General features: G+C 40.3%; 1 protein-coding gene across 4 annotated transcripts in view; it reads left to right on the top strand.

Annotated features, from left to right (window-relative positions):
- RFC1 (replication factor C subunit 1) overlaps positions 1 to 13,072 on the top strand; it is a 78,078-nt gene that overhangs the window by 48,630 nt on the left and 16,376 nt on the right. For all 4 annotated transcript variants that reach the window (XM_074039566.1, XM_015450250.3, XM_005554695.4 and 1 more), the window contains 4 exons: positions 2,725 to 2,832; positions 6,793 to 6,972; positions 8,172 to 8,276; positions 10,699 to 11,095. In XM_074039566.1, coding sequence (XP_073895667.1) covers positions 2,725 to 2,832; positions 6,793 to 6,972; positions 8,172 to 8,276; positions 10,699 to 11,095 — 790 coding nt within the window. The remainder of the gene's footprint in view (positions 1 to 2,724; positions 2,833 to 6,792; positions 6,973 to 8,171; positions 8,277 to 10,698; positions 11,096 to 13,072) is intronic.

Raw genomic sequence — 13,072 nt, 5'->3', positions numbered from 1 at the left:
CTTGGTAGGAACTTTCTAGGGAGTACGGTATTTTCCCTTATCCATCATTTTACCTTCTGAAGTTTCAGTTACCTGTGGTTAATCATGGTCTGAAAGTATTAAATGGAAAATTCCAGGAATAAACAATAAGGTTTAAATTATGTACTCTTCTGAGTAACGTGATGAAATCTCTGGCCAGCCTGCTTCATTTCACCCAGGATGTGAATCATCTCTTTGTCCAGCATATCCATGCTGGATACACTACCCACCGGTTAGTCACTTGGTAGCCGACTTGGTTATTAGATAGAAAAAACAGTACATGTAAGTATATATAGAGTTTGGTACTGTCTGTGGTTTTAGGAACCTACTGGTGGGTCTTGGAACATACCCTCCTCGGATAAAGGGGGACTGCTGTATATATTTTGGGGCTATGTGTTAGTCTGGGTTTGTTTTCAAGTTTTATTTCTAACGACCATAAGTCATCATAGTATTTTTAAGATACCTTATTTAGAAGCTGTTGTAGGATATGGAGTATTAATATAGCTAAATAAGCCCATATTTATTGTTATTGTGTGTCAGATACTGTGCTAGTACTTTACATGTGGTAGCTCATAATTTTCCCAACAACCCTCTGAGATATTTATTTTTATTATTCAACTTTTAAAGATGAGGAAATAGGCTGAAAGAATTTATTCCAAGATCATCCACCTGGTAAGGGGCAGGGCCAGCCTTGAACTCAGGTCCTCTGAAGCAGTATAACATAGTGGTTCCACACACAGGCTCTGGAACCAGTTTCAAATTATAGCTGGGCCCCTGAGCAGGTTTGGTCACTTCTCCTGTCTGTGCTTTGGTGCTGTTTGTAAAATAGGAATAATATTAATAGTACCTAATGACTTCATATGTAAAAGCACTTAGAGCAGTGCCTGGGACCTAATAAGTACCATCTTAGCTATTATTATTAAAATGATTGTTATTTGGATTAGTTCTGAATTTACTCTTTTTTATTCTTATATAACAGTGTTGAGATGCTGAAATTATTTTTAAAGGAAAAAATGATGAGATAATGAATATCTTTGAAAAGTTTTGTTAGGAAATATATTTGAGAAGCGAACGGTCTCTGAATCTCCAATTTGGAACTACTTTAGATTCATAATGAGAAACCACTATTCATTCATGCCTCTTAGGCACTTAGGATTAAAAGTAGAATATCACCTATTTTAACTGGTCATCACCATTATTTTTTAGTGCAGAACAGTGAAATGGTGATGATTTCAGAATGCTTTTGTTTGTGGACAATTCTTATAAATACGCTTAAAGGAGCAATTAACTTTTTGGTCTCAGATTTTTTCTTCACTAAATGCTTATCTGGTAGATAAATGGTTTTCTTCAGGCACACTAAAACATGTTCCATTTACAGAGGCGGTCTGTTTTTATGAAGAAAGAGGAAATCTTTAAATGATACTCTTCACTGTACTTTTTGAAGTTAGAATAGAAATAACTTAAAACTTTTACTTAAGCAGTTTTGGTTGGAAACATCAAATAAAGTCTATTTAATACATTTAGTTGGTCTTGGTCAAATAATTCTGACTTCATAAAATGGGTGTCCTTCAAAGTTATTTTATAAGCTGTTTATCATTCAGAATTATTTTCATAGAATGAGTGTCATAAATTAATCGTTTTCCCATGTTGGTATGCACTGGACTCTCTTACAAAACTTGTTAAAAATACGGAGTTTCCCAGGGAATGTGGTGTGGGCAGCTGTATTTTAATAAGCTCCTCATATGATATGAACACACACCAACATTTGAAAACCATTGTTAGAAAGTAGGGTTAGATTCTAGGACCAGCCTGTTAATGGCTTATCAACCTCTTAGCCAAACCAGCTAAACTATTTTATTGGTTAAGCCATTTCTTTATATAGAAGTTATTATTTTGTCTACTCTCAAAAGGATTTGGGATTGCTTACAAGTTAAAAATAATGTAAAATAGAAAGTGGAAAAATAACAAACACCTGATAGTGGTTCTTAAATGAGAACTATCTAGGATATTTTTCCCCCACATAAACACATTCTAGCTGTACCCCATATCTCCGAAAGAGAAACTTGGAGATGGATCTAGGGATGGATAGTTTGAAAAAGTTCCCCAGGATTTTCTGAGATATACCCATGGTAAATCTCCTGAGAGAAGTAGAAAGGGAGAGATGAAATAGCATAGAGAACGTGTCTTCTCTTTGGAGTAAAGCTTGTCCCTTCTTTGAACTGACTGTTTAGATTCTCCAGCTGGAATGCTTACATCCTTAGGGATGCAGGCTGGTGCTTTAGGGGCATGGAAGGTTAACACAGAATATCTTCTTGGGTGATCAGGTTTACTTGGGGAAAAAATGTATTTTCCTGTTAAACATGGATATATGGATATATCGTGGAATAGAATTTAAAATTCAGATGAATTTCTAAAGTAAAACACTTTTGCATTTCTTTGCTTGGAGCTGGCAACTTGGCTTAGTCCCATAATCTGCCCTGAGGTGTGTGGCTTTAGAGAGTGGAAAGTTTTGAGAAGCGCTGATGCAGGGATGTTCGTAAGTGAGTTATCTGTAAGTTAGGAAGTACTTGTGTAGCTAAAACTGTTAATTTCACGGCCAGACACAGAAGTGACATAATAAAGATAACATGTATTTCTAGATATGTATTTTTAATTTTGCATGAATTTTGTATGACTTTGTTCATTTTCCTTTCCCTCTTCCCATAGTCTATAAGTCCTGAAGATTCTGAAAAGAAACGCACTAATTATCAAGCTTATCGAAGCTACTTAAATCGAGAAGGTCCCAAGGCTCTGGGCTCCAAAGAAATACCAAAGGTAAGAGTACTGAGAGGCCATGCCATTCTGTGAGCCCTGTATGTATTCACTATGATTACAGCAGCAGAGGATTAATAATTAAAAATTAGCGACAGAAAAACTTCAGTTACCATCTTCAAGAATTAGGGATGTTTATTCACGTTATGAATCACTGCTTGATACTAAGAAAAATTTCCCTTTAAATAACAAGTAGCCCTAGAAAGGCTGGGCTTTGAGACTATACCAGTGACAAAACTAATGTTTTTGCTTGCATGGCACTTACAGCCTAAAGAAAGAGACATTAAATAAATAATTTAATTATAATTGGGATATGTGCTATGAGGGAAAAATCTAAGATGCCCTTAGGGAGTATAACAGAGGAACCTGGTCCTCGGTGGGGCATATAGAATGTGACATTTATATGGAGACTTGAAGAATGAAAGGGATTCAACAGGTGTGAAGGGGTTGTGATGGCGTGGTGGTCTGGGCAGAGGGGCCAGAATGTGTGATGTTCCCGCAGGGGGAAGGTTCTTGCATGGTATGTTTGAGGAACTGAAAGAAAAATTATGGTAGTTGGAGCATAGTGACCAAGGGATGAGAATGGCCAAAGAAGTTAATAGGGTCACATCTTGCAGGGCCTAATGTTTACTTTTGTCTAAGAGAAGGAATTTTTATTTTGTTTTTTTGAAAACGGAGTTTTGCTCCTGTTGCCCAGGCTGGAGTGCAGTGGCACAATCTTGGCTCACTGCAGCCTCCGCCTCCCGGGTTCAAGCGATTCTCCTGCCTCAGCCTCTGGAGTTGCTGGGATTATAGGCATGCGCCCCCATGCCCGGCTAATTTTTTATTTTTAGTAGAGATGGGGTTTCTCAGTGTTGGTCAGGCTGGTCTTGAACTCTCGACCTTAGGTGATCTGCCCACCTCGGCCTTCCAAAGTGCTGGGATTACATACGTGAGCCACTGGGCGCAGCCGAGAAGGAATTTTAAAGTGGAGGAATAACATGACCAGATTTGAATTTCTGAAAGATCGCTCTGGCTGCTGATGTACCAAGTGCAGTGGATGGGGCAGGAATAGATAAATAGATCATCAGGAGAGATGGTGAGAAGTGATAGGGACTTGTCTGGGGAAGCAGTGGAAATGTCGAAAAGTGGAGAGGTTTCACTGGAAGAGGCAAAATCCATGGGACTTGGTGATAATTGGAAGTGGAAGGTGAGAAGAAAGAGTATTGGGAATGATCTTGTTATTGGCATAAGCAGCTTGGTGGATGCTGATGCGATTGGTGGCAGGGCTGGTTTGGGAGATGATAATGAGTTTGTTGTCGGCCACACTGTGCATTAGGGTTATGTGAGATGTCCACATGGAGATGCTGAGTAGATAAGCAGATATGTGGGACTGGAGCTTAGAACAGAAGTCAGAACTTGATGGAAAAACTTGGGCATTCTTGGCATGAAGTGAGGAATATCATCTGGTAAACTAGTACAGACCAAGAAGAGAAGAGGGCCTTGGCCCCTGCTTCTTTGTGAAGTAGAAGAGGGTGGAAACCAAAAGGAAACTGAGAAGCAGCAGCTACAAATGTGGGAGAGAAGTTTGATAAGCATGGGATCACAGAAGCAAAGGGAAGAGAGAGTGTTTTAAAAATGATTGAGTGATTAAGTCTGTCATGCTGTTAAGATTCCAGGTAAGGGAAGACCAGAAATTGTTGCATTTAGTAACATGAATTAATGATCCTTAGTGGCCTTAGCAAGAGCTAAGGACGGTGGAGGCAGAGCCTGATGGAAGTGGGTGGAAGAGTGAGTGTGAGGAGACAAAATGGAGACAGCAAAAGTAGATATTTTTGATAAGTTTGGCTGTGAAGAAGAAAGAAGTGGGAGGACTTCTAGCTAGAAGGACTAGAAGGGGAAATGACTTCTAGCTAGAATGGAAAGTGGGATTTAGGGGGAGGAGATATTTTTATGGTAGGAGATATTTAAAGCTTGCATTTTGCTAATGGGATAGGTCCTACCAGAAAGGGAGAGATTGAAGTTATACCAGCAGGAGAAGGAGAATCAATTGTAGTATGAGATTTCTGAGAAGGCAGGAGGGGAGTGGAAACATATACAATGTATGTATAAATTTAATTTTCAGTTTGCTTGGTATGTGTAAGTGCATATAGAGATTAATAGTTCCCCTCATAAAGAGAGGGAGAGATGGTGTAGCCCTACCTGGAGTGGGGAGTGGGAAGGTCAGTCTTAAGGGGCTAATGGGTTTTATGGGAGCCTGCAGGAAGATGCCAGTCTTGCTTCCTGTACATGGGTATGAGAGACCAAACAAGTTCTGCTTGAGAGGACTTCAGGCAAAGTGGTGCCCTGAGGGGACAGCCAGGTTTCAGTGAAGGCAAGGCTATGGAGGGAATGTTGGAGAAGAGGTTGGGAATATTGAGGGTGGTTGGCTGCTCCTGGAGTAAGAGCTTAGACAAGTTCTAGAATAGAAGAGTTTTGGTAGGGAGGCTAGAAGTGCTAAGATTGGATAAGTAAAAAGATAATCAGAGCCATAGTGGGGATAATTTGGGAGATAATAGATATCTGGGATATGGGATATAGGGGCTTGCATGTACAATTTTTCCAGGGTTGTTTTGAGTTTGTTCAGAAGTAGTTAACTTCCTGTAGTGTTACAGTAGATCATTTCAATCCAAGAACCCCTTCAAGGGACCCTGAGATGTTAGTCAAACCTTTTCTTTCCAAACATATTCATAGCTGTTTCTTTTTGTCTTCCGAGAAAGATTCTTCACCTGAATGGTGAAGGATTGAACTTACATGGGGGTAGTCTTTGAATTTTGGTTGGCTGCTGCTTTTCAAGCCTGTTTTAAGTTTGTTAATCTCAATTCTCTGTTAAAAGAGTAATAAGTAACTTGGAATGTCATGTGTAATTTTTCTTTCATTTTGTTTCGTTGTATAATTTTATTGAACCATTGCAAAAATATATAACTATACATAGTTCCAATTAAGATTTAATGTCTTTTCCATCCAGCTCTCTTTGGCAAGTATCTCTTATTTTATATTACACATTATGAGAGTTATCTTTCCAATCCAGAGATAATATGATCTTGCCTTTAAGTTACTAGCAGGTTGCTAGATTTACTATCATAGAGTAATGAGCAGAGAGGAGGGCACGAGCTCACACTCGCTTAGCTTTTTAGAATCAAAACTTTCCCTTTTTAACAATAGCAAGAGTTGCCTGTTTTCTTCCTTTTTTCCTCTGAAACAGTAAATATTTTTGTTAAGCATTATAAGTTGCATTCAGTGGCCTTCAGATATGCCACACCACAATCCATTGGCAGACCATCAAACCCAACAGCAGTTTGTTCTTGTACAATCCATGAGTTCGGGCAGAACTCCCTTCAACTGACAGTTAAGATCCTTCTTAGCTCTTGCACGCAGGGATTGGGGAATTATACCTCATTTCTGATCACTAATGTGATGAAAAGCATCAGAAGTGTATGAAAATGATAAGTGATTCTGATTTTAAAGTGCATTGTTTGGAAACATTGACAGAAACATCAAAATGATAGGAGTATGCCTGCTTCTATTAATTCTTGTTGGGAAAGTTCTTAAGAACAAGCAGTTTCCTGAATAGCAAGAGTTTCTATAGATGGATTGCATTTGGTTGTTTATTTACAGTTATGCAAGTTAACTAGTGGTTTAGATATGAAGAGGGCATAATGGAAAATAGTATGAATGGGTAATTTTAATAGCTTTGCTAACAGTGTTGGATGTATGTTTTTCACTGCTTGTTTTGTAAGTTTATTAAATGTTAGCCATATCAAAATTTCTTAGGATCTAATTTCAGGTGGTGCTTCTTTGCTGTAAATTTCCAGCAAACTTTCCATGCCAAGGTTATTTATGATGTGAAATGAGAAAAATCAACTTCCTGCAGTTTTGATGACAAATGTTTCTTTGGAAAGCTACCATGTAATTTCCTCTCTGCTTGAACATTTTGGTTTTTAGGGAGCTGAAAATTGCTTGGAAGGCCTTATATTTGTAATCACAGGCGTGCTGGAGTCTATTGAACGAGATGAGGCCAAATCTCTAATTGAACGTTATGGGGGAAAAGTAACAGGAAATGTCAGCAAGAAAACAAATTACCTTGTCATGGGTCGTGATAGTGGACAGTCCAAGAGTGATAAGGTGGGTACTGCTGTGTTCTCAACACCATGACACCTCCTGCCTGCCTTGGCACACTCTTGATGTGATTTGCCCTTTACTCAGAGTTAAATGAAGGAAAGAAATAGAAAAATAATTTCTTGCCTACATTATTTCTTCTCCACAGAAGTGTTATTGGCTCTGACACCAGGATTTTGGTTTTCCAATGGAAGGCATAGTTCCTGTTTACTTGATTTTTTTTTAGTGTATTTAAGTCTTTTTTTATTTTTGAAGATAGAAACAAATGCAGTTTTCTTTTTCTTCCAGTCCGAAGTATTCCTATGTATGCCACCGCATACAACATCTTAGGTTTTTTTAAAATTGGTGCTTTTAGAAAAAGAATCAGCGGCCTCCTGGGTAGGATTGTGTTTAGCTACAAACAACAGAATACCTGATTAACCGTGGCTTAAACAATCATCTGCTTATTTTTCCCCCAAGAATTCTGGAGGTATTGCTGGGATAGTTCAGCATCTAGTGATGTGGTTTCTCCCTTTGTCCTTATTGTGTTAGCTTTTGTCCTCATGAATGTTGCCTTGTGGTTGCAAGGTAGCTGCAGCTCGAGGCATTTAAGTTCTTATTCAAGGTAGGAAAAGGGAACAGTGGCAGGATGTCATAAGAGCTGTGACTGGCCTGACAAGAGTTCTCTCAGAAACACCTCTTATAGAATTTCACGTAAGTCTCATTGGCCAGAGCTGTCACCTGGTCACTCAGAGCTGTATGGGAGGTTGGGAAGAACCAAGACGTTTCTGGTTGCCTTAGACCAGTCATAATTCATCACTTGGAGAAGGACACATTGGAGTTCCATCAGCAGGGAAGAAGGTGGGGGAAATGTCTGCCATATGTATTCAATATGGGAGAAGGTATGAAGAGCTGGTCTTAGGCCCTAGTGGCATTGCCCCTTCCTAGGGGAGGAAAGGTAAAGCAGTCCACAAAAGTGTAATGGACCACTTCCTGTGCCAACCTGCTACGCTTAGGGAATGTATCTGTTATTTTCTTTCTTTTCAATGTTACCTTTTCAATGAATGTGCTATTTTTTGTTTTTCTTTTTTAATTCCAGTGTTATCTAATTTACAAATGTGGTTCTTCACCTACTAATAGGCCCTAGAATTTTTTTTTTTTTTTTTTTTTTTAACAGAAAGGAATGGTAGGATGCAGTTTTGATGATCTGCATTTTTAATCAACAGGCCGCAGCCTTGGGGACAAAAATTATTGATGAAGATGGCCTGTTGAATCTGATTCGAACTATGCCAGGCAAGAAATCCAAGTACGAAATAGCAGTTGAAACTGAGGTTTGTATAAAATGAATGTGATTTATTTAAGTTGGTGTATAGTAATTTTTTAATTTCATAGACTTATGTCTTGGGTAGATACAGGCTTGTTGGCTGAAAGGTTAACATTCCTGTCTACCACAAATGAACCACCTTAGTTCCTTTTGAGCTGGAGGACTCTGCTTTAAGATGTCTAGTTTGTTGTTTTTCCTTATCTTTGTCAGGGAATATGAGTAGAGAAAGGACAGTATATTGCGTATAACCTATCTACTTATCAAACTTTCCTAATTTTCTTCTTCTTCTTATTATTATTACTAGTTTTTAATTTTTTGAGACAGAGTCTAGCTCTGTCCCTCAGGTTGGAGTGCAGTGGTGCGATCTCGGCTCACCGCAACTTCTGTCTCCTGGGTTCAAATGATTCTCCTGCCTCGGCCTCCTGAGTAGCTGGGACCTGCCACCACGCCCACTTATTTTTATATTTTTAATAGCAACGGAGTTTCACTATATTGGCCAGGCTGGTCTTGAACTCCTGACCTCAAGTGATTCTCCCACCTCAGCCTCCCAAAGTGCTGGGATTATAGGTGTGAGCCATTGTGCCCAGCCCTATTCTCACGTTGACTTTATGCAAAGGTTATTGTTTAGGAGTTCCTTAAAGGATATGTTAATAGGTATCAGCATGATAAATTTGTTTTCAATTAGAACTGTATTAGGATTTTTTAAGTTGTGCAGACACCTAGCCTGTATTAGCTTTTGCAAAAGGAAAAATGTTGGCTCACATAACTAAACTATGGGCGGGGAGGATCTGGTCTAGGAACTACTGGATCCACAGACTACAAAGCTTTGAGGACCCCTTCAGTTTCTGTCTCTCAGTTTCTCCTAGTTAGCCTCATTCATTCCCACTGTAGACCATCCAATTGTACACACAGGACACAGGATTTCCAGCATTCCAAGATTTTAATGTCCCCAGCTCTGTCACCTAAATGGCAAGATAGTCCACCCAGGTTATTCTGGTTAGAGAAATCTAGGGAATGATTTCGATTGCATAACCATAGCATAGTTATAAAAACCAGGAAATTAACATCGATGCCCTATTGTTAACTACTCTCTACATATTATTCGAACCTTACATTTTCCCCTGTAGTAGTTCTTCTGTTCCAGGCCCCACACTGCATTTAGTTGTGTCTTCTTAGTCTTCTCCAGTCGATGACATTTCTTCAGTCTTTCCTTGTCTTCTTACAACCTTGACACTTTTAAAATGAGTACTGGTCAGTTTTGTGGAATGTCTCTCAGTTTGGATCTGTGATGTTTTCTCATGATTAGATTGAGGTTATGCCTTTGTTTCTAAGAACACCATAGATGTGATCTTGTGTCCTCAGTGCATCCTTTCATAGGTACAGGATGTCAATATGTCTTATTATTAGTGAGGATAACCTTGATTATTTGGTTAAGATGATTCAGCATCCCACTGAAACTAGTGCTGGGTTTCTTCACTAGTAAAGTGACTATTTTTTCCTTTGTAATTGATAACTATCTTGGCAGGAGAGGGAGGTACTTTAAAACTATGCTTATATACTGCTTGTCCTTAAACATTCATCCACTAATTTTAGCATCTGCTGCTAAAGAGGCAATAATTTTTTTTTAAAATTGAGATATTACATACTATAAAATCCACCCTTACAAAGCATACACATCAGTGGTTTTTAGTATTTTAACAGAGTATGCAACCATCAGCACTGTGTAATTCCAGAACATTTTCATCACACCAAAAAGAAACCCTGTACCCATTAGCAGCCACTCATTCTATCCACCCCCGGCAATCACAGCTCTGCTTTGTCTCTATGGATTTTCCTGTTCCGGACATTTCATGTGTAAATGGAGACATTAGAATATGTGGCATTTTGTGTCTGGCTTCTTTCAATTAGCATAGCGGTTTAAAGGTTGACCTGGGTTGTAGCATGTGTCAGTACTTCACTCCTTGTTATGGGTAAATAATATTTCATGGTATGGAGACACCCTATTTTGTTTCTTTTTCAGTTGATGGACATTTGGATTGTTTCCATCTTTTAGCTATAATATGGTTGTGAACAACATTTGTGTACAAGTTTTTGTAGAGGCATTAACTTTTAATTAGGAAACTTTGAAACAAAAATCTCAACACTATACCTTGTTTTTTCCAAACTAAAATTGGAGTACTTATTACTTCTAAAATCCAACATGTTCTCACTTTTAGAAATTGCGTTTGGTGGTTTCTGGTGTGTTTGTTAATTTTTATAGTTTAGAAGGTGGTGACTTCCACAAACAGGAAAGTCTGTCATGACAAGACCATCCCAGGCTGAATAGCCCACCTGGATATCTCTGATTGCTCTCTGTAGTACGTTTAGCAGGATAGAAATTCTGTATGTTTCATCAGGTTTCTTCTTTCCTCACTTTTCTGCTCTTTAAGATGAAGAAAGAGTCCAAACTGGAGAGAACACCCCAAAAAAATGTTCAAGGCAAAAGAAAAATTAGTCCATCTAAAAAGGAATCGGAATCTAAAAAGAGCAAGCCGACTTCCAAAAGGGACAGTTTGGCAAAGACAATAAAAAAGGAAACAGATGTGTTTTGGAGAGGCCTGGATTTCAAGGAGCAGGTGGCCGAGGAAACAAGTGGTGACAGCAAGGCTAGGAATTTGGCTGATGACAGCAGTGAAAACAAAGTGGAAAATTTGCTCTGGGTGGATAAATATAAGCCAACCTCACTCAAGACCATAATTGGACAGCAAGGTGACCAGAGCTGTGCCAACAAACTCCTACGCTGGCTCCGAAACTGGCACAAGAGTTCTTCTGAAGATAAAAAACACGGTGATTTTACAGCCTCACTCATTTTTGTGTGTGTGTATATCAACATGTGATTGCTCAGTGGCACATATATAAGAAAATCTAACGGTTCATTCATCTGTCAGCAAGCATTTACTAAGAGCTTGATCTGAACCCAGGTGCAGTACTAGACCCTGCTGGTGGTGTTGTGAACAAAACAGTCCCTCTCAGGAGTTCACAGGCAGTGGGGGAGGCTTATCTGAACCAGCAATTAAAATGTATTGTGCCAAGTACTGCTAGAGGGGTAAGTCCAGGGTGCTGTGAGGATGAAGATGTGTGGTCAGGGCCTGGGTGTGTGTCCTCCCGTCCTGGAGGAAGGGATGGCTAAGCTAAGACTTGGAAACAAAGTAGGAGGTAGCTAGGCGAAGGGAGGGAGGGGTGAGTGTTGGGTAGGAAAGAGTATGTGTCCCAAGGTCTGAAGCCATGTGACAGTAAGACCCCTGAGTGGCAAGGGCACTAGGAGGAAAGGTGTGAATAAATAACGGAGGCATGCGTGCAGGGCAGTCAGCCTCAACTCCCGGTAGCAAGCACGATTTGCTCTGGCAGGCCTGATAGGCCTGTGCTTCTGTAGTTTCTGTCCTTGTTTGTGATGTATTTATTGGGGAGAGTGAAAAGCTCCAGTATGTATTTAATGTCCACAGTATTTCTTAACGGAGGTTTGAGATCACAAATGTTTTAGTAGTGTTGTCAACATAGACCAGTGATGACTAGATGCCGATCACCGTTGCTGATGATGCCTGTTTATTTAAACAGATAATATATTGTAATGGTATAGGACTCAATTTAAGTTAAATCATTTTTTCATTCTGAAACTTAATAAAATCTCCCCTAAAAGAGAGACAGGCATTTCATGTGCCCAGAGAAGACTTTTTTTTTTTTTTTTTTTTGAGACGGAGTCTCGCTCTGTCGCCCAGGCTGGAGTGCAGTGGCGCGATCTCGGCTCACTGCAAGGTCCGCCTCCTGGGTTCACGCCATTCTCCTGCCTCAGCCTCCCGAGTAGCTGGGACTACAGGCGCCCACAACCGCGCCCGGCTAATTTTTTGTATTTTTAGTAGAGACAGAGTTTCACCGTGGTCTCGATCTCCTGACCTTGTGATCCGCCCGCCTCGGCCTCCCAAAGTGCTGGGATTACAGGCGTGAGCCACCGCGCCCGGCCGACTTTTTTTTTTTGAGACAGTCTCGCTCTATTGCCCAGGCTGGAGTGCAGTGGCGTGATCTAGGCTCACTGCAACCTCTGCCGCTTGGGTTCAGGAGGCTGAGTACCTGGGGCTACAGGTACACACCACCATGCCCGGCTAATTTTTTGTATTTTTAGTAGAGATGGGGTTTCACCATGCTGGCCAGGCTGGTCTCGAACCCCTGACCATGTGATCCACCCGCCTCTGCCTCCCCAAACGCTGAGATTATAGGCATGAGCCACCGTGCCTGGCCGAGAAGACTGTTTTAAAGCTTCAGGTGAACTGTAGTCCCTGTCTGCATGCCTGCTGGCAGTAGGTTTAAAACCATTGTCTCTGTCAGTTATTGAGTATGAGTTGAGCCTGATGTATGTGCCAGGTGCTCACGTGGTGAGGGGAGGAAGAGTGCTGGTCTAGTGTTGAGGGGCACAAGATAGTTGCAGACACAGCATCTTCAAGTCAGTTTTTTTTCTTGTGACCATGTAGCTACTATGCTTGTTAACATTTAGTGAAGCATGCATGGCTCTGTGCTCAGCCATTCGGTCCTCACAACATCCTTAGTAGCAACTTTACTGTTGTTCTCCTTGTCTAACAAAGGAGGAGGCAGTCACAGGGGCTAAGTTACTTTTAACTCACCGTGGCTGGTGAGAGGTGGCATGAGGATGGATGGAGTCGGGATCGAGCCCCGGCAGCGTGCTCCATGGCCTGTGCATTCACAGGGAAGGAAACTCATACAATTATTATTTCAAATCAAGAGTTTTAAAGTGAGTTAGTTTTAGTTTTTTAT

The sequence above is a fragment of the Macaca fascicularis genome, chromosome 5, assembly GCF_037993035.2.
Source record: "Macaca fascicularis isolate 582-1 chromosome 5, T2T-MFA8v1.1".
Classification (NCBI taxonomy): domain Eukaryota; kingdom Metazoa; phylum Chordata; class Mammalia; order Primates; family Cercopithecidae; genus Macaca; species Macaca fascicularis.
Note: the sequence above shows the minus strand (reverse complement) of the source record. Positions and strands in the feature narration are given on the sequence as shown.